Source organism: Gopherus evgoodei, chromosome 1 (assembly GCF_007399415.2).
Source record: "Gopherus evgoodei ecotype Sinaloan lineage chromosome 1, rGopEvg1_v1.p, whole genome shotgun sequence".
Taxonomy (NCBI): domain Eukaryota; kingdom Metazoa; phylum Chordata; order Testudines; family Testudinidae; genus Gopherus; species Gopherus evgoodei.
In genome coordinates this window covers 177,604,110-177,626,847 of record NC_044322.1, presented here as the reverse complement: position 1 = coordinate 177,626,847, position 22,738 = coordinate 177,604,110, and the positions used below count along the sequence as shown (strand labels likewise).

General features: G+C 42.9%; 1 protein-coding gene across 2 annotated transcripts in view; it reads left to right on the top strand.

Moving 5' to 3' along the window:
• The first annotated feature begins 643 nt into the window (after window positions 1–643).
• Window positions 644–22,738, top strand: part of CHODL (chondrolectin) — a 50,845-nt gene continuing 28,750 nt past the window's right edge. For both annotated transcript variants that reach the window (XM_030552402.1, XM_030552393.1), the window contains exon 1: window positions 644–780. In XM_030552402.1, coding sequence (XP_030408262.1) covers window positions 690–780 — 91 coding nt within the window. In that variant the 5' untranslated portion in view covers window positions 644–689. The remainder of the gene's footprint in view (window positions 781–22,738) is intronic.

Genomic DNA, 22,738 nt, shown 5'->3' with positions numbered 1-22,738 from the left:
ATCCATCTTGCCAGGTATCCGAGTAGTGAAGCAATACAGAGCAGCTAGGAGTAAACTGACCCCGTAGCCTGCCACTTCGCTGCACATTCAGCAGTTTGAAAACGAAAAGGAGCCAGCCTCCTGCCAGACTTTGATGGCAAGGCTGACACTGGTGTATGCAAATCGACCCCGAAGCGCCTGGCTCCCGCCTGCAGCTCAGGGAGGTGGAGGGGCTGCTGCTGAGTCCACCCTCCTGGAGCGCGCTGGGTCCCGCTCTGGGCCATAAGAGCTGCAGTGTTGCGCGTGGGGCGGAGGGTGCTGGCGGCAGCAGCAGAAATCGATAGTCTGGGGCTGGTTTTTCCCAGGCACAACACCTCGGGCTGGCTATATAACAAGGAGCATCCACACCCCTCCGAGAGAGGGAGAGCAGCACAGCAGCAGGGCAAGGCGCCGGGGGAGAGAGCCCGGAGAGGGGGACTGGGCAGCCAAGGGGCAGCGGGCTCCTCTGGCCAAGGGAAATGTGCGGAGCTGCCGCGGCTCGGGATTCGCAGGGCGCGCTGCTGCTCTGAGAGCTCGCGGTGCTGCTGCGAGGGGGGGGACCTGTGGCTGCTGGAGCATCTGCGGTGGGGGCGGAGGGGGAGCAGTGGATGCAGGTGCAGCAGCCCGTGCTTGGTGCCGCCTTTGTTTCGTGCTGGGACTCTCCCGTCGCTATGAGCGCCTCTCCCTCCAGAGTGATCCCCCTGCTGCTGGGTGCCGCGATGCTGTGGGGGCCGAGCTGCCTCTCCCTGCGAGTCCTCAGCGGTGAGTGAGCCAGAGAGGGAGGGAGGGCGTGGGGAGCTCCCCTCCGAGGCTGCCCCACACACACTGGGAAGGGAACTGTCTGCACAGCTGCAGCCGGTTAGGGCCAAATCTTCCAGCCAGCCTCAGACAACACTCCCAGTGACTGCAGCGCGAGCTGTGCGTGACGGGGGCTGCTGCTGCCGGAAACCTGGTTTGCTTAAGGAAAGAGGAGAAGGCAGGGTTTATTTAACGGGGTTAGGGCCAAGTCATGCGTTCCTCACTCTGGCCGAACTTCCACTGAAGTCCTGGCGGAAGCAGGACTGGAGGAGCTAGCCTGAGAGTTCAGTGTCGAAGAGATCCATCTAGTGCTTCTAACCCACTTCCTCTCTCTGTCATCACCTTTCTAATTGCCCCCATCAGCACAGGTGCCAAAGTTGGAAGACACAGTCTGTTTAGGGACAAATCCTGAGGTTCTTCCTCCGTCCCTTATTACAGGCAAAACTCCCCCCTGAAGTCAGAGCTAAGGCTAAGGGAAGACCGCAGGATTTGGCCCTTAAAATTTATATTGACATTGCTCACAATAGCCCCAGAGAGTCTTACCTGGGTTAAAGAAATCAGAATATACTGTTAAATTAGTTAATGGGATAAGGACCGATTAAAAATAAATGTTGTGACAATTCACACGTAGGTGACTGATATGAAGTAATTGTATGTGCTGTTTATTCTGTGTTGTCTCTCTTTTGCATTCAATCATTCTGATCAATGAAAACAAGCTAGTCAGATTCACCTTTGTTTATAGTTATCTACTGGTCAATTGCACATAAAAGTTCTCATGGAGTGGCAATTGCTGCGGTCTGGATTCCAAATAGCAGTAATTTTTTTAAATCAACTTTCCACTGATTTTTTTTTTAAAAAGAAATAGTTGAAACTTCCTCCATAAAATTAAGACAACATGATAATGATAGTGAAGTTTGATTTTGAAGGTACTGAGATCATCAGTGAGTTAACTTCCTTTACTGTCTGCAAACACAGGGATCTTTTTTCTAAAAAAAAAACAAACAGGAAAGAAATTGATCATACATCATACAGGAGAGGCTGGTTCTAGAAAAAGAATTAAATCTGGGACTTTTTTTTAAAATAATGTTGAAGGCTTTTCTTTTATATATTAAGATAGTTAAAGATGGAGAAAGTGAAGATGTGAATTTACTGAGTGATTTTTGTTTTCTCATAAACTTGAGAAAGTGAGATGGGAAGTGCTCATTAATGTTGGATGCATTGTAACCAAGCATCTAAGCATTGTGCAGTTTTCCTCTGCACAAGTCTGAAATTCATCTCATGTTCACCTACTGTGCATCTTTTGAGAAAAGATTGTTTGTTGTAACTGTCATTTTTGTAATCTGCATCATGACCAGCTAAATCTAAACAGAGACTGCCAAACTCATTACACTCAAAAGCAAATTTAATTCCAGATCTTCAGAGATGAAAAGCTCAGCAAATCACTATGATACATTGTGATCTGCAACCTCTCCTAATGTTTTCTAAGGCATTTTTTCTGCAACCAGAAGACATTTTAAAACATCTTGCTAAGCTGCAAGATGTCACTATTTTTGTACCTTAAATTAATCATTTTTAAAAGGATAATAAAAGGTACATGCTGCGGCACTTCTTTGTGTAGGATATCTTTATATGCACATCTGTCTTTAGTTATATAGGATTGTTCCTTCTTTTTATGGTAAAGTTAGAAAAGACTAAGAAGAAAACAGGATAACCTTTTTTGTATTGTGTATGTATCTTCATTTGCATTGTCTTTTGTACTACCCCAAAAGGAAGAAGATGAAAGCATATCTGAAATGTGAGTTCAACCACAGTTCAAAAGGTTTACAATCCAGTTCTGCATTCCTGGCACACTCAGCGTCTGATCCAATGTCCAGTGAATTCAATGGAAAGATTAACATTGTCTTCAATAGGTTTTGGATCTGAAAGCTGAAGGCAATGGGAATCTTGGATGCACAAGGAATACAGAACTGAGTCCACAGATTGATCCTGATTCATGATGATTTACACTCTTGACTACACTTAAGAACATAAGAACGTCCATACTAGGTCAGACCAAAGATCCATCTAGACCAGTGTCCTGTCTTCCAACAGTGGCCAATGCCACATGCCTCAGAGGGAATGAACAGAACAAGTGATCCATCTCCCATCACCCATTCCCAGCTTCTGGTAAACAGAGGCTAGGGACACCATCCTTGCCCATCCTGGCTAATAGCCATTGATGGACCTATTCTTCATGAATTGATCTAGTTCTTTTTTGAACCCTGTTATAGTCTTTACCTTCACAACATCCTCTGGCAAAGAGTTTCACAGGTTGACTGTGGGTTGTGTAAAGAAATACTTCCTTTTGTTTGTTTTAAACAAGCAAATAAGGTTGAAGGTTTTGCTTTTATATATAGACATAGATATAGATGGAGAGAGTGAAGATGTGAATTTAGTGATTGAGTTTTGTTTTCCCATAAACTTGAGAAAGTCAGATTGGAAGTGCTAATTAAAGTTGGATGTATTGTAGCCAAGCTATTGTGCAATTTTCCCCTGCACAAGTCTGAAATTCACCTCATGTCCACCTACTGTGTATCTTTTGAGAAGAGGTTTGAGAAGAGAACCTCTTAAGTTCTTAGTTATAGGAGTTATGTACCTAAATCTTCATGCAGGCAGATGAAAATATGCCTCTATACACAGATAGCAGAATGGTGGAAACCGTTTTCATATAAGATGTTACAAATAGAGTAATAGTAAAATGATGGCATGTTTATAGAAAACATGGTTTCATTTTTAATTTGTATTTATTTTGCGCACATTTATTTCAGAGCTGAAAAGTTCAGAATCACTTTTATCTTATCATGGTGCTAAGTACAGATGTTGTGTGCTGATACTTGCTGTGAGTCAGTAGGTACCTACTGAAGCAAGATTATGAAATTAGCCATAGCGTGCTTTCATTTTTGTACACCATTAAAGTTATTTTTTTTCAGGAAACAAGGCCCAAGATGCCATACTTTGGAATAGGGTGACCAGACAGCAAATGTGAAAAATCGGGGCAGGGGTGTGTGTTGGGGGGGCGGGTAACAGGAGCCTATATAAGAAAAAGACCCCAAAATCAGGACTGTCCTTATAAAATTAGGACATCTGGTCACCCTACTTTGGAAGTTCTTGTGATTTGAAAAGTCACACCCAGCTAAAGTGCATTCTAAGGTGAACCATTTACATTTGCATTGCAACCAGAAAGTTGAACTAGTAACATCTGTGTATAGATATGAATAAATGACTATATGTTCTATCATAGGTGCCATCTGGAAACTGAATATTTATAACTGCATTTAGTTTTCATGAGTATTTCTTTTGTGTTATTTTTTTCTAAGGATGTACCGTATGTCCCATACAAGATTTGAGAACATAATCTTCAAACAGAACTATATCTTTTAGTGAAAATTTGTGACTATAATTCATAAAGGATCATCTGTGTCAATAATGTTTTCGAAATCAGGCTACAGCACCTATATTTTTTCAAACTGTGTTTCAAACCATTGTTAGATTCCTATTGAAAGGCACATTTACAACACACTATTTTTCAAACATAAAATTAATCTTGTATGTGATTATGCTATATGGGGTTATTTGTGTAACAAATATGTAAGATTTGAAGCCAGTTGTAGAAAGAAAAAAAAACATTAAGAGTTGTATTGGGTTGCAGTAGTCAAAGCTAGCTTAAGTGTGCAGGGGAGCACTATACCAAGCAACACTGGCCAGAACACAGAGGCTCTGGGGTGCTGAAGGAAAACTCCTCCTTTCTGAACAGGGGCCAAACCCCTGCCCTGCCACATACACTAGAACTGTCTAGTCCTATAGGCAGTGTTAATACTCCTGGACACTCAGGAAACAGAAGCACCAGCACAGGTGTGTAGGGTACACTGTGCCATCCTCCTCACTCCCATCTTGCATATCTGCCCATGAGCAGCAACAATTTGGTCTTAGACATGTATGTATGTATATACACATTAGTTTAAAATATCACAGAAACAGAATTTCAGATGGCGATGACAAGAGGAACTGGAAAGTTATTAACTTTCATTTTAATATACACCTCTACCCTGATATAATGCTGTCCTTGGGAGCCAAAAAATCTTACTGCATTATGGGTGAAACTGCGTTATATCGAACTTGCTTTGATCTACCAGAGCATTCAGTCCCGTCCTCTTGGAGCACTGCTTTACCACGTTACATCCGAATTTGTGTTATATCGGGTTGCATTATATCGGGGTAGAGGTGCATCACATTCTTTAGGAATTGTGAATTTCCTCTCCCTCCCATTCCCTCCCTACATCAGTTACATTTTTCTAAGAACTAGAATAGAGAACATTCTTCATTATGGGCTTAATGCAATGCCTACTGAAATCCATGAAAAGACTCCCATTGAGTTCAATAGGTTTTGGATAAGACCTAGTAATAATACTTACATATTGACAAAGTGGTTATGATAAATGGCAAAGACTGTAAGATATAATGACCCCTGCTGTATTAGCATAAGTGGTAGGGATCACAAAAAAGAATGCTCTGCTTTTTAAAATGGCTTTCAGATTTTTGGCTAATTTAGTTCTGTAATGGTTTTCCATTTTTTATCCTTTTCCCTTTAAGTTCATGTCTCTTACCCACTTGTTAACATATTGTTTTGTGAATAAGATCTAACTAGCTAGAGAAAAGCAATTGGCCTATTACTGTTTTCAGCAGATTTTTCACATTATGATGACACATTAGCCATAATTATTTTTGATGCGCAAGTTGTTAAAGAAAAAAATGTAAGTGCTCTTTACTTTTTAACATAGATATATTGAGATTTTTTTGTGCGCTATTCTACATCCTCATATGTCAGAATGTCTGCAGTTGGCAGAAAAAGAGGTTTTAAAGGAAAGTAACAAAGTAGGGGTAGGAAAAACTGCTGAATGTTACATAGCCTGCATTGCTGTCCCATGACATCATAAAGAACATGAAGTGATGATAATGCAGTTTGCAAAGATGCAATTACTTTAAGTATCTATTGGGCAGGAAAGAAGCAAACTAATCTTATTACTAACCATTTAACAACCTATGTATTAATCATAGTCAGTATACCTTAATGACTGATGTTTGCTGTCATTTTATGTTTCCTTTTTAAATTATGACATTTTTCTTTACTATGGCAAGGCATGTGACAGTAGATTAAATATTAACATGGAATTTTAAAGCAATAAATATATTTATTTGAATGGGGAAATATTTGACTGTATAAAGTATTTCCTAAGGTGAGAAAAATTAACATGCAGCGGATAAAGAAACAGCATAATTGCTCTTAAATTCTAGGGCTATTTACTTCAAATGTCTTTAAGAATAGTTTTTGTTCATTTATGTAGTTTATGATCTGATTTGCTAAAATACTACATTCTACGTGTGTTGGTCAAAGCGGTTAGATGGTTAAAGATGCATATTTTTGTACAGGATAAAAAAAAGAAGGCTAGTAACCTAGCCTAGGAAAGATATCCTACCATGTTTTTGGTATTTTTCATATTGGTGAAAGTATGGTAGCTTCAGGGCCTGGCCCACGAGAGATATCACTAGCAGTACTGGATTGCCTTCCAGGGAGAGCTGAGTGACTTTCACCTGTAGCAGAAAAACCCACCATATACTAAACAGTGGCATGGCTGTTGCTACTGAACAGTGCCTACTCATGCTTCACCAATTAACAACACAAATTGCAGCTTTTTAGTTGCAGGTCCCTATTCAACTAATTGCTTAAACTGGGGTTTTCAAAGGGGTGTAAAGGAATGAGTGAGAATGCCCAATTCCCACTGAAAGGTGGGCACCTAACTCCCTTAGTCCTCATTGGAAATCTTAGCCTTAAACATGTCCCATCATCAATGGATAAGGCAATGGCTTTCTAAGTCAGCGATTGTGGGTTCATGTCCCATCTGGGGTGAAAACTACTTTCTTAAGGGGGATAGCTCAGTGATTTGAGCATTGACCTACTAAACCAAGGGTTGTGAGTTCAATCCTTAAGGGGGCCATTTAGGGATCCAGGACAAAAATCTGTCTGGGAATTCGTCCTGTTTTGAGCAGGAGGTTGGACTAGATGACCTTCTGAGGTGCCTTCCAACCCTGATATTCTATGATTCTATGAAACATTGACTTCATTGGGACTATTGACATGCTTAAGTATTTTGCTGAAACAGGACAAAGACTGGAGAATCTATTTAGTAAACAAAAATACTTCTTATAAGCATAACCAAGGAATAAGGCAACATTATGTGGCAAGGTAGCCTATGTTAAGTACACTGGAAATGTCTGTACTTTGTTCCGGCAAAATATGTGGAGTATATGAACACTTAACCAAAATACACCTCTACCTCAATATAATGCTGTCCTTGGGAGCCAAAAAATCTTACCGTGTTATAGGTGAAACCATGTTATGTTGAACTTGCTTTGAACCACTGGAGCATTCAGTCCTATCCCCCTGGAGCACTGCTTTACCTTGTTATATCCAAATTCATGTTATATCGGGAGGCATTATATCGAGGTAGCGGTGTACATAGTTTGTATAATCTTAGATGTTTTGATGAAAGGGTTAAGTCCTGGTTAGGTAAGTCAGGAGTATCCTCCTCAGGGAGTTATTTGATTTTTGGTGTAATCTGTTCTATTTTCAAAATGAATGGATAAAGTATTTTAAAGAGATATTTACCTGAGTTTCAGGGATCAGTCATCTTTGTCGGGGATGATTTTGCAGTATCAGAACTGAAGGTGAACCCCATCAGAGGATGGGAATCTACTTCAGTTTAGTGGCAGAGACTTGAACAGGAGCTCCCCAAAACCTTTCCCCTTCATGGCACAGTAATAGTTAAAGCAAGTAAAGATGAACCTGGCTATGTGGAATACTTGTGTGTGTGTTGGTCATTTTACAGCTGTGCTCTTGGAGTGAGGTAAAATGAATATAATTGGACTCAAATGAGCAAGTCACACCTTCCAGAACAACTTTTCCTTTTGAATAATCTCTCCTCACTCTACCTTGGATGAACTACACTGCACACTAAGACTGGGTTTGTGGGACCTAGGCTAGTGGACTTGGTGTTTCCAGGCCCATACCTGAGCAGCATTGTAAACCTGTGTTTACAGTTGTTGGACCTGGGTGTCGCAGCTGCGCTGAGCTGGCTATACTGCATTATGGAGGTCTTCTGGCTTGGGTCTGTGGCTTGAGCTGCATTCACACTACAAAGTAACAGGGCTTAGACCTGAATCACAGCAGGAACTGTGCTCTGACTCATCCCCCTAGCAGAGTCCTAGGACCACATCCTGAGTGCTTGCTGATCCAAGTTAAACTGATTTATGTGTGGGCAAAATAGGGGCGTGGGCTGAAACCTGAGTCAAAGTCTGGGCTTAGTGTGCAGTGCAGACATACCCTAAGGCAATGTTTCTCAAACTAGGGCTGCTGCTTGTGTAGGGAAAGCCTCTGGCAAGCTGGGCCAGTTTTTTTACCTGCCCCGTCCGCAGGTCCGGCCGATCGCAGGTCTCACTGGCCGCGCGTGGTTCACTGCTCCAGGCTATTGGGGGCTGCTGGAAGCGGCGGCCAGTATGTCCCTCGGTCCGCGCCGCTTCCAGTAGCCCCCACTGGCCTGGAGCGGTGAACACAAGCGGCAGACCCAGTTTGAGAAACACTGCCCTTAGGAAGGGGTGCCCAATCTTATTACACGAGGGCCACATAAACCTAAACACAATCTTGTGTCGGCCAAAGAAATTCTACATATTTTAATAAGATTTAAAGTCACCTGTATTGATTTACATTTTAAGTCAGCTTGTTTCATATGTATGTAGATAGGTTGTTTCTATGTATAGTATTGTCTATTTACACACTCATGTAAACTAAAATGATGTAAACATGACAACAGAAGGTTAATGAATCGGCCAGTAGTTTTTTGTGTTGAAGCAGGCAGCGGGCCTTATAAAATACTCTGGTGGGCCGTGTAGGATCCACAGTCCATAGGTTGGGGACCCCTGCCCTAAGGGGCTAGCAGCAACTTCACCACAAGTGTTTCTGCAGGATCCAACAATCTTTCCCAAAGCTCATTAGATTTAAATGAATGCTTAATATTCTCTTGGTTGTAGAAAAGTCATACCCTATTGTCATTGACAAAAAAGTAGGAACTTTTAGCGCTACACAACAGTTACTGTAAACTGAAGGAGTTTCTGCCTTACTATCACAAAAGACCAGGTTAAAAGTTACCCCCCACCTGACTTTTGGCTTTATTACTAAGGGTAACTCAAACTAAACATAACAATATAAACTCCAACCTATGCCTTCTCCCCAGATATGACTTCACCAACATTCCTACCTTGGGCCCCACCTGCCCGAGGCCCTAACTTCCCCACTAAAGAGCTATTCCCACCTCTCTTATATACAGTGTGGAGTTTAACAAGCCACACCTGCATCATTGAGTGATCAGGGATTAATTTACAGGGCCCAGAACCTAAAAGGTATGCAGGCATCCAACTCCAATTGATTTTACTGGAAGTTAGAAGCCTAAATAACTTTGAAGCTCTGGGTCTAGCTACCAAGATGAAGTCACAGTAGAATCCAGCCACCTTGTCACATTCCAGGATCATAGTATATCCCATATTCTTGCTGGATAAAGCCAAACCCATGCCCTGGCTTGCATGCATAGTCAGTGCGGAGTTGACTGCATATGACATTTCACGCATCTTTCAGATAACACAAAGATGCAAATGAAAATGCTAGTATTTGGGGCATCATGCTGGTTTATGTTATGCCTGGAGAATGTTAGGTTCATAAACCGAGGAAGAGATAGTACTAATCCTCATATATTTTACATGCACGTGTGTATGCACACACACACACACATACATTTTATCTGAAAGACATAATGTAGATAATCTTTATTTAATAAATAATCCAGATTAATTGAACTCAAATTGCTAAGAAGTGGAAAAAATCATTTTTATTTCAGTGAAATGAAACCATGCTCAAGGCAACTCAACAAGATGGATGGTTCTCATATGAAATATGACATATATTGAAAAATGATTGATCACCTACATTAAACTTAATGGCTGGGATTTTAAGTACTATTTTCTTGTAAAAAGCAGAACGAGGGAATAAGAAACTTTTTTTTATACTGCAAAAATGTACACAAGTACCTACGTTTATGCATGTGACATGTCCTATTGAGTGAGATTATGCAGCCATGAAAATTAAGTATGTATGTAAGTGTTTTCAGGTTTGGGGTCAGGGGAATAGATATATTCACTGCTCCTCTGACTGTCACACATATGTTGTTTAAGCTATTTAGACCCTGCAGTTTCTGCCAGTGGCTTCTCCCATAATGCTTACCAAAAACTATTATGTAGGCATACTATGTCTGGCTAAAAAAATGTCTCGGAAGTCGATTCTGGAACGAATTGCTACACTGAGATTTAAGAGATGGAAAAAAGACCTATCAGTATTTTGTCAGTCTCTCTGTCAAAACAAGAAATTTCCATGAGAGTTTTTAAGTGTTTTCCCCAGACTTTAGTGTTAAATGGCTCACATTATGTGGGCTTCCATAGCTTGTCTTTGAAATGTATACCATGGCCTAATTCATCATTTGCCAAACTTTTGAAAGCTGAGACTCCTTCAGGAAAAAGAAATGAATCACATCTCTGTGAAACCCTTCCATGTTTTGCTAAAGGCCTACCCAAAGTGAGCAGTCATTAAGGATAGATCGCGTCCATGTTCATGTCTTATGATTCTGCCTCTTATTTCTTATATGCTTTGATAATTAAAGGATTATCTTTAGCACCTAGGCTAGCACCCATTGAAATGAATGGGGCAGTTCACACCTGGGATGTATAGTTTCAGGCTCTCTGTAAACGTTGGCAGACATTGCTGCATCAGTTACACTTGGGAAACATTTTTCAATGTTTTCTTCACAAATGTAATTTTTTAAAAAGGGAAAGCTGAGATACTAGAAAACAATTTAGAGACCAGTCTACACCACATGCTCACACCCTTAACTAGTCCTTCCCATCCCTCTCAGTCTGTTGGGGAGGGACAAGCATGCTCTATACTTTGTGAAATGCTAGACTAGATGATCTTGTTTTAAGAAGTTCTGCCCTAATATTCAAGCTCACGGATGCTGCTCAGTTTCAATGCACAGGAGCAGGCTCCATTGAGCACAAGGACTATGCAAGGCTAGCATCTATAGTGGCACTTTCTCTTCAAAGGGAGGAGGGAATTTATAAGGGTAGGAGACTATAGGGTATGAGTTTATAAGAATTTATGAAATTATAAGGGTATGAGACTCATTTTCTCTACAGGATGCAGAAGAGCTGGACCTACACAAGATGGTGGAGAGCACATGCTACAATTTGCACCAGGCTGGTACAGTCACTGTTCTCTCAGAACTCTGGGAGGTGTTTTGACTGTGTGAGGCACAAGAATCTCAGGGTGCCCCCTGTGACGTTTCACTCTATATGATTTTATGAAAATATGCTCATGAGTATAAATACAATGTAACTGGAATATGCTTCATGCAAAATATCTCTTGTAAGATATGATTACAAAGCTTGTAATCTACTGAGTGTAGTCATCCTATTTGTATAAAGGTATCAGTCTTGTATCTGAAACTAGAAATATAAAATATAACTCTGAGGGCCTATTGTAATTATGCAATGTGTGGGCAATTAATGGTGGTTTGGAACCTTGATGGCTCCCATTAACAGGGGCCATTGACTGTGAATGGTTCTGTTTGCAGGCAGGCCTTCCTGTGAGTCAGGCTGGGAGGAATGAAGACTTGGAGTCTTACAGTGACATGTGATCATGTCACATGAACTGGAATCATCTTTAACCTGGTGTTTTTCCATTGAGCAGGAGGGGTGGGAACCCAGAGAGACAAAGGATTCCCACCTTCTGCAAAAGATATATAAATGGGTGGAACAGAACAAAGTGGCAGGTATCAAGAGAAATCCCATAGCTACCAGCTGAGCTGGAACAAGGGCTGTACCAGGGGAAAGGATTGTGCCCAGACTAGTAAGGCATCCAGTCTGTCAAAGAAACTTATTGAAACATCTCTGAGGGTGAGATTTTATCTGTATTCAGTTTTATTACTGTATTAGGCTTAGATTTGCATATTTTACTTGATAATTCACTGTGTTCTGTCTGTTACTACTTGGAACCACTTCAATCCTACTTTCTGTATTTAATAAAATCACTTTTTACTTATTAATTAACCCAGAGTATGTATTAATACCTGTGGAGGGAGGGGAGCAAACAGCTGTGCATATCTCTCTATCAGTGTTACAGAGGGCAAACAATTTGAGTTTACCCTGTATAAATCTTATATAGGGTAAAATGGATTTATTTGGGGTTTAGACCCCATTGGGAATTGAGCATCTGAGTATTAAAGACAGGAACACTTCTGTAAGTTGCTTTCAGTTAAGTCCGCAGCTTAGGGGCATGTGGTTCAGACCTTGGGTCTGTGTTGGAGCAGACTGGCATGTCTGGCCCAGCAAGACAGGGTGCTGGATTCCCAGACTGAAGGAAAGCAAGGGCAGAAATAGTCTTGGCACAGAAGCTGGCAGTTCCCAAGGGGGTTTCTGTGATCCAACCCATCATACCCCCATAACAGGGATGGTGCTGCTGTACACTGGCCCATTATCTGGTGGGTGTCTGTATCATAACCTAGTCCCAGATTTGGACCTTAGCATCCAAAATATGGGGGTTAGCATGAAAACCTCCAAGCTTAGTTACCAGCTTGGACCTGGTAAAGCTGCCACCACCCAAAAAATTAGAGTGTTTTGGGGCACTCTGGTCCCCCCAAAAACCTTCCCTGGGGACCCCAAGACCCAAATTCCTTGAGTCTCCCAACAAAGGGGAATAAACCATTTCCCTTCCCTTCTCCCTTCCAGGTATTCCCTCCCTGGGTTCCTGGAGAGATAAACAGAAGCAAACTCCGTGAATCTAAACAGAGGGATTCCACCCTCCCCGTTTCCAGCCTTGGAAAACAGAAGTACCGAGAGCTAATCTCTCTTCCCCCCTCACCCAGAGGGAATGCAAAGTCAGGCTAGTAAATCTAACACACACAGATTTCCCCCTGACTTCTTCCTCCCACCAATTCCCTGGTGAGCATAGACTCAATTCCCTGGAGTTCCCCACTAAAGAAAAACTCCAACAGGTCTTAAAAAGAAAGAAAAATACATAAAAATGGTCTCTCTGTATTAAGGTGACAAATACAGGGTCAATTGCTTAAAAGGAATATGAATAAACAGCCTTATTCAAAAAGAATACAAGTCAAAACACTCCAGCAACTATACACATGTAACTACAAAAAAACAAACCTATCTTTTTGTACTTACAACTGGGAAACAGAAGATTAGAAAGCAGGAAATAGAGAAATCCTTCCCATAGCCGAGAGGGAGATAGGCACAAGAACAAGAACAAAGGACTCACACACAAACTTCCCTCCACCCAGATTTGAAAAAGTCTTGTTTCCTGATTGGTCCTCTGGTCAGGTGTTTCAGATTTTCACCTGGAAAGAAGTAGAGACGTTAACCCTTAGCTATCTGTTTATGACAGTCTGCCGTGACCAATCCTATGATTTATAATCACAAGGCCCATTTGGTCAGAAAGCAGTAAAATGCATTTATTATAACTGGAGCTAAATGGGTCTCACATTTCCAATTTATGCAATGTTAAATATATAGCACAGAACTAATGCCAAAAATAGACATTTTCCACTTAGATGAAAAAGCAAAACTGTCATGTTTTAATAGATATGGAAAAAAAAATGCTCTCAGGAAATACCTCATGGATTCTTTTTCTTCATAAAGCATACCTCTTACACCAGTGAATAAAACCATGTTTAATTTGTTCTTTCAAAATAGATATCCATTTCTTAGTTGAGGCAGCATTTGCCTTGTATTGATTCAGGTAATTGTAATGGTGCGCTTTTTCCTTCAGGGGTAATCGAATGCTGAAATATTGATTAGCTTGTTCTAATAAGAATTAGACATCGTCACTTTCTTTCATCTCCTCTAGATCTCGGTTTAGACTTATGCAACACGCCTCTGTATTGAGAGTTTAAGGTGCAAATGAAGTGGTCTACTCTTCCCTTTGATCAGCGTGCATAGCTCCCATTAGTACTGAGGGGAGATCATTATAAGTAGGGCCCTACCAAATTCACAGCTGTGAAAAATGCATCATGGACTGTGAAATCTGGTCTCTTGCATGAAATCTGATCTTTTGTGTACTTTTACCATATGCAGCATTTCTCAAACTGGGGGTCCCAACCCAAATGCTATTTTAAAGGAGCTGCAGTATTGTCACCCTTACTTCTGTGCTGACTTCTGAGCTGCGTGGCCTAAGAGCATCACAGAAGTAAAGGTGGCATGGTATGGAGGGGTGTCGTCACTTTTTTGCAGGGGTGCTATCATGGGCTTTTTACATGATTATATTTTGTCATTTAAAAATATGTATTCATGCTTTGTTAAGATTTAAATATCTGAAGCTGTGAAATTCAAGATTTAAAAAATGCTATGACTGTGAAATTTACAAAAATAGACCATGAATTTGGTAGGGACATGAATATAAGGTTTGATATTACTCCTTTCAGCATATGGTGAGTGTGTGTGCAATGCCCTGTGTCTTAGGGAAATCTGATACTGCATTTCTTATGCACAAAGACCAGCTAGTGCTGGAACCAAACCCTCCCAAATTTTGAGAGTTCAGATAAAGTAGGATCTGGACTGGATCCAAAACAAAAACCTAACCACAAACTACTGAACTTTTGTAAAATGAGAAAAACATGTTTCTGGCTAGCTTCTCTCTAATATACACAGTAAATGATTTCCCAAGATCTATACCAATGAACATTGCAGACAAAGATCTATTTTGTTTTAATATAACATGGCAAATGCATTTTTAGGATGAATGTTCCTTAATAGCATTCAGAAGTATGTCCTTGCTAAGTCTAGCCTGTACGCATGCAACCTTATTCAGTAATCCCACTGGTTTTCAAACTAAGTGGGGCTGGATGAGGCCAGTATGGGGATGGCAGAATCCATGGAACAACTAGGCACTGAAGAAAGTGGTGCTGGTGACTACAGAACACACTTTGACACCTGAGTCAGTACTGCCCCAGGGCCCCAGGCAGTGAGCGCTAGTGTTAGAGGACACTGTACTGATGGAACATTCATCTTTCAGATTATTTTATATTGCTCGCCCCAACATATGCTAGGAACCTCACAAAAATGAGTAAGGACAGTTGCCTGTCCCTTGACATAACAAATGAGGATCACAGATAAAAAGGGATGAGAGGAAGGATCTGGGTGACAAAAACTAATTGGGGTAATAATATAAAATTCAAGTCTTGACCCATTTAAGACTATTAAAAATCCCATGGCATGTTTCATAAAAGGAGGAGGTGCTGACTTGACCTCATTGCCTCTTGTGTAAGTATACTTTCTGCCTATCTAAACTAAATCCCCTTTGCAGCGTCAATGGAACACAGTATTGTTTTTCTACCTGCTGTCTTTAGCCATTGTATAGAGTATTGCTCTGCACAACTAAACAGTTGGAGTGATCCCTAGAGTTGGCGGTATTTCACTGATGCCTGATGATCTTTACTACACATGTCCCTTTCCTAATGCCCAGGAGTATCATAAAGACTAATTGACTATAGTCAGATTGTGACTGGCCCTTGCATTTGGGGATGAGAACAAGAAGATTAACCCTTCTGTATTAATTATTTTACTTATGGTGACATCTAGGACTAATCAAGAACAGGGCCCAATTGTGCTAGGTACTTTACAAACACAGAACAGTAACCACTTCCTAGCCTGAAGGCCATACAATGCACAGGTACTATTATAGACCTTGTGCTTTCCTTAGCTTAATGACTGCTATTTACTAGTAGCCCTGAGGTACAATATACCACTGAGGGGAAGTGACACCATGGCCCTGCCCCTTCTCAGCACAAGCCAGCTGCAGTGGCTAGCCATGGAGGGTAGCTCACACTAACCTCTTAAGGGGATGGGTGGTAGCTCCCCTTCCCAGGAGCTGCAGGAGGCATTGTGCCTTCCTAAGACACAGAACCTCTCAGACCTTCTGCACAATTGCGCCCAAATAGGCCTGTACTTTTCAGCCAGATTCTGATCCCCAATATATGTGCAAAACACTTTGAGATCCTCCGACAAAAAGTTTTCACAGAAATACTAACTACTGTATTATTATTTTAGAGCAACTTTACTGAGATCAACATGGTGACAATTTGTGTTATTCCCTGGACCAAAAACCATATGAGCCCCTAGTGATTCATCTACCTTAGCAAACCCAAACAGTAAAAGATACTTCTCTCCCCACCTCCCTGGGGACAGGAAGTTTGCTGTTAAAATACTAACAACGACATTGACTAATGTATTAAAATCCATTTACCAGTTTGCATCTGTGTGTCAAAATGAGTGATACTCTGATTTTCTTTCATTTTTCAGGAGCATAAACTAGGCAGCATTTGTGAATTGGACACTGTGACTCAATAACAAAGGAGAGATATGTCTTTGGAGACATACAAACCTTGGCAGTTGAGATGGTATTAGTCTCCATTTGTTTCCATCGCAAATGACGACAGAATGCAATTATGAAATCTTATTGCAGTAGTAATATTATTTTAAAAAGTAGTAATGCAATATGATTCATCATAAAATCCAAATTAAATTCAGTACACTAGCCAGCCGAGAACATGATACAGTAAAACATCAACAGTAGTAACACAGTATATAAAAACAAGACCCAAATTAAAGTGTGACAGGATGATACAAAGATCAGTTAACAACTGGTGCATCAGAGTTGGAGCAGAATGTGATTAGAAAGATTTATTACTTTTTATCAGCTTAGTGGCCACATTCTAAAGTGCATTATTAGGACTTAGTTTGGGACCGAGTATGACATATGAAAAGGTGGGGAAAAAAGTGGGTCAAATTTTTACCTGGTGAAAATCAGCATAGTGCCACTGAAGTCAATGACATTAGGCCAATTGACACCAGCTGAGGATCTAGCCAGCAATGAATCTGAATACTGTGAGGGCAGCAAGATGTATACACTATGTAGTCTTAAGTTTGTATGCAGTTCTGTCTTTTGGTTAGGTTTTCATATTGGTACTTCAGCCAAATATGATTAGTTATCTCCCTGTCCCTATGTGTGTTTTTATTTACATCATTTTAAAAAGTGTACCATGTGCCTCTGTCTGGTCCTTGAATCTGCAGTTTTTCAAAGAGAGAAAAAGAGTGATCTACCATGTCCAGAATGGGCAGGAAATTACCCCACAACCCATCATATCAAGGATTGTGGGATTAGAATTGGGTAGGTCATTTTTTCCATGTGTGCTTGAGCTGGTTCTCCTGGCTGGGGAGGCTTCGGGGGTGAAAAGACTTCTAGAGATTGGGGGTGGTGCTTCTTCAGGCTGTGACGGTGGCTCTGCCGACTCGAGAAGCAACCTGCTGAGAGCTCAGCTCTCTATAAGCAAGGGGAGGGGAGAGTTCCAGTGTGATTGGCTTAGGGCAAGGATGGAGAAGATGAGGCACTGGGTGGCAGAAGTGGAGATGATGGGAGCTGTTTTCTCCTCCCCCTCTCTGGGTTCTAGCTGATCTTAATGCTGCAGGACTTGGCCAGAGGTTTTTTTAGCCATTGTCAGCCACCTGCTGGTGACCCCTTTCCAGGTCCTACCAGCTGAGTAGTAGGGACCTATACCAGTGACAGAGCAGTGGGCCTGAGGAGGAGGTGCGCCATTCCCATTCCAATCTACACATTTTTTCAGATGGTTTTGACAAAAACCATTCAGGCCACTAGAGCTAAGTGTACTATCTAATGACTAATATTCTCAATAGATTTCACCTTTTTCTGGTCACAAACTATCTCCAAACATTTTCCTCACACCAAACTTCCCACAAGTCCATGCTCATTTCCCGTCTCCTCTTAGCGCTCACTAACCTCAATTTCTCCCCCCATCTCTGCTACTTCTTGGCCTTCTGCAGCTCTTGGTCCTGTTTTCTCTCTTGAAAGTCTGCAGTCATCTCCCCATTTCTTGCCTCTCCTGTGTCATTTCCCGATGCCCTATGCTCCTCCCTTCTCTGTGTAGGCCCTGATCCTGCAAGCTGTGGACATTGGGATCCACCTGTGTAGGTCATTTTGCAGGATCAAGGACTTCGTTCTTCCATTTTTACCTGGTCCTCTCTCCCAATCTGGATTCCTCACCTTGATTATCTCCAGTTGCCCAGACTTTTGTTTCCTTGGTCTGTTTTCCCCGTTCCGTTTAGCCCATGACTCCACCTGTCCCAAAACTGGCTCTTCCAGATGGTTCTTCTTCCCTTGTGATGGGGTGCGATTCACCACTGTGGCGCCTCCTCCTTGCCGACCTGAGAATTAGCTCTGGTTCACTGGTGCGCCTTCATTTAGTGGCATCTCACTGATGTCGCTTCTGTCATCAGGACCCATGTCACTCTCAGAACTGCAGTGTCCTCTTCTGAACACGCCCCAGTCTGTTCTCTCTCCGCAATTTCAGGGGCCCACCAGTCCTCTATCCAGCCACTTGCTTCAGTGGCAGGCTGCAGTCCAGGATCTAGCCACCTGTGTCAGTGGCAAACTGCAGCCCATATTCTAGCCACTCCCCTCAGTGGCAAATAGGATAAAAGGAAAGGGGGGACCCCGGCCTGCCCACTACTCCGGCTCCTGGCCCAGGGACTCTCAAGTCAGCAGCCACATGCTGCGTCACCTCCAACCCTTGCTGCCTGTTTCCCTGGGCCACTTCCCTGCAGCCCTAGCACCTTCTCTGCCCTTGTATCAGGGTCACAGTCTTGCAGTGGTGAGCCGGGAGCTCACTCATGCTCCTCTGACCCCGCCCAGCACTGCTCGGACCATGGTGCTATCTCTTCTCCCTCCTTCAGGGTAGCCAGTCCTCCATCTTTGAACTCCAGGGAGTGATTACCACTGCTCTATTCAGCAGCCCTTCTCATATAGCCCAGCCTGGCCCTGATTGGCTGTCTCCTGTGCAGCCTCCACAGAGCTGCTTTATCCCCTCTTCTGCCAGTGTGGGACAGACACCCTACCACACCCCGCCCCCTTAAGACCACACACAGCTGGTGTGTGTGTATGTCTCTCTCTCTCTCTTTCTCTCTCCCTCTCTCTCTCTCTACCTTCCCAGCTTCCCTTGTAGCTTGGCCTTCAGGCTATCCCTCTCCTGCCTCAGGCTCTCTACCAAGAGGAGCAACCTGCTTTCCTCTTCCAGGGTCTGGGTCCTCACTGCAGCCTGTCTTGCTCCTGTATGGGTTCCCCTGTTTGTCTGGGTCTCCACTGTCCCAGTCATCCTATCCATCGCCTCCCTACCTACCCTGCTGAGTGTGAGAGATGGCTTTCTGCCAGGTCGTCAGTCCTCACTGCCCCCTCGCTTTGGGCTGTCTCCAACCAAGCCTAGCTCTCAGGTGTCCCTTTCCTTCTCTTCAGAGGGCAATGCCTTTTTATATGGCTCTCCTCATTGGCACTGGAAGCACCTTCTTTGCATCCCTATAGTCATGGCACTCCTATAGTCCTTCTCTGGCTCAGCTCCATACTGTGGGCTAGCCTGGGACCTGCAATTATGGGTCAGGCATTCCCTTTTCAGGTGCCCCTGTTGCCCACAGCCCCATCATGCCCATTGCCTCACTGTTCTCCTCACAACGGGGACTCTCCTGGGCTCTTTCTCCCTTCCATTCCCTGGATAGGGTCTCTGTTCCTCTCTCTGGCAGGGGCACTCCCTCTTAAAATGTCCCTGCCGCCCACAAGTGAAACATTCTCCCGGCCTCCTGAACCTGGTGCCTGAATTCCCCTCTCACTCCCTACGATTCTTTTGGAATCCCCCTCACAGCGACTTAAACAGGTACAGCTGCCGCTTTACTAGTCCACCCATACAGGTCTGCAGGTATTCGTGTGCCTCCCATTGTCTCTGCTGGGCTGCGAGCACCTGCTGTAGCAGGATTGGAAGCTGCCCTTGGTGCTTGTACACCCCTTTCCACAGGGGCACCAACTTTGGAGTTCGGTTTGGAAAGGCCTCTGACTCCATTTTCTCCACCTTATGTGTCCCTTAGTCTCTCAAACGTCTATACCAGGCAATAGTCCCTACAGTCCTCTATCTTCCCCTTGTATCATGGATGAATGTTTTCCCGCATTCTCCACCACATGTGATGTGGCACAACTCACCACTGTGGTGCCTATTCCTGGCCATCTTGGAATTAGCTCTGGTTCACCAGTGCGCCTTCATTTAGTGGCATCGCGCCACTGATGCTTCTGTCATGAGGATCTGTGTTGCTCTCTGGACCATGGTATCCTCTGCTGGACACAGCCCTCTTGCTGTGCCTCACTCCATTCTCTCCCTTCACTTCCGGGGGGCTGGCAGACCTCTGTCCAGCCACTTGCCTCAGTGGCAGGCTGCAGTCCAGTCTAGCCCCTCCCCTCATGGCAAGTAGGGCCAAAGAGGGCAGGGAGGGAATGGGCCCTTCCCACTACTCCAGGTCCCAGTCCAAGGACCCTCTAGCCATCAGCCATGTGCTGCGTCAACACCAACACCCACCGTCTGTTTCCCTGGGCCACTTCCCCATAGCCCTAGCACCTTCTCTGCCCTTGTATCAGGGCCTCAGTCTGGCAGCGGTCAGCTGGGATTTCACTCATGCTCTCTTGACCCCACCCAGCACTCTTCGGACTATGGTGCTGTCTCTTCTCCCTTCTTCAAGACAGCCAGTCCTCCCTCCTCGAACTCCAGGGAGTGACTGCCACTGCTCTGTTCAGCTGCCCTTCTTATATGGCCCAGCCTGGCTCTGATTGGCCGTCTCTCTAAATCTTCTTAATTGCTTGTCTCCCGTGCAGCATCCCCGGGGCTACTTTAACTCCTGTTCCGCCAGTGTGGGGCAGATGCCCCACCTCATCCCTCTATCCCATTCCCTTTATCCCTCCTCTAGCTCTCTTGCTCCCCTGGACCCTTATCCCTTTTCTGCCCAGTGTCCTCACCTCCTCTGACCAGTTGCTGTACTGAAGAACTGAGGAGTTTTAATTCATGGATTATGGACACAGTAGGCTCATCTAGATTTGAAGGAACATGGTGATCTTGAGTTAAGGCTCGAGTGGGGAAAGGCTAGCTTTAGGCCACTTTTGTGCCTCCCCAATCCCTGGGCCTGCTGGGGGCTGGTTCAGCCCCCAGTGGAAGCCAGAACATTGCCAACAATCATAATTCTGTCATGCGTCTCATGATATTTGGGTTTTATTTTTAAAGCCCTTATTCCTGGAGTCATGTTATTACATGGGAATCACAGATTTCAGTATTTGTAAGTAACTTTTTCGCTCTCATGGTAGCAGAGAAAAGCAAAGCATGAATATGTAACCCCTTAAGTCTCAACAAACAGAAGGCAAAGAATTTTGAGCCAATCTCAAGATTTTTGGGGTCAGACTCATGAATTTTGAATATTGGAGGTGGGCAATACTGAGTAGTCTAAGGGCTGCTTTAACTCATAGTACCTGTGGTAGCTCCCAAGGAGTTATGGCAGCTGAAGATTGCAAGGTCACAAAATGCCCAAGCCAAGTTTCCCCCAAGCCATGTTTCCCCCAATCTTCTGCATAAGGTGTTGTAGAAGGGTGACATAAAACTGGCTATGCTATGACACCAAGGAGTTCATCTAAGGCAGGGGAAAGCTCACTGCTGATTCAGAGGAGATACTTTGTATCACCAGACCAGTGGAAAACAATCTCACTGGGGAGGAGACTGTGGTCCTGATGTATGTATTATACATCAAACATTAATACAATAATGAATGTGTTCTAAAAATCCTTCAGACAGACTGGTCATTGCACACATGTCTTTGAAAACTCAGTTCTTTAGCTGTTTGCATGATGCATTTTTTTTAATGATACCTCCCTCTCCTGCCCAATCCCAAATGTGCTAAATCACATGGGTTGATGGATTAGATAAATTGCGTGCTTTAAACTGGAGCCATTATTGACTGCTGAGAGTTGAAAAGAAAAGAAAAACAAAAAAAAAATCTGAAGCCACAAATATTTTTCATTCATCTTTAAACTTAGCCAAACTAATTTGAGATCCCTATGCCAAGTTTCAGTCCAAAAAGAAGCCTTTATATTCATGTTATAAATAGCTGGGGAAACTGGCCTATTATGGAAACTCTTGCACCATGCCAACTGCATCAGCAACAGTTAATGCAAATTTCATGTTAGGGCATATATGGCAACTGCTGAAAAATAATGGCAGTATGGGATCTCACACATATAGTAGGACTCTTCCATCACAAATGCTCTGACTTAGGGTCTTATCCTTCAATCATTTTCTTGTGAGCAACTGAGACTTCTGATAGTAAGCACAACACTTAATAGTAAGTGTCTGTAAAATGGGAACAGTGGATGAAATTCATCTCTGTGCAGAAGGCCAGCACCAGGTCTGTGCTTGACTAAGTCCCACTTAAACCTCTATTGGCTCTCTGTACAGGGGTAAATTTCACCTTTCGTGATCATTTAAATTAATATTTCCCCTTCACATGATTTAGTGTATCAGAATCTCTGCTGGTCAACATGTTTTCTGCTCTAATAAACAATGTCATCATAATATAAGATATCTCAATGGCACAAGATTTTAAATGACAATGTCACTAATTAGTAGGCAAAGAAAAACATATGAAAGCCCTATGAGAAGTTACCACATCAAGTCATCTTTCCACAGTAGTACAGTTACAAATGTTTTCTAATTTGAAATTCAACAAGGTACTTTGATTAACATTATTAAATAAAGAAAAGTTTAGATTTATATGCATGTCTCTGTACTTCATTCCACGCTATATGCCTATGTTACAATATTTTCTGACATTTCATACCTAAATTAGTGGAACAAAT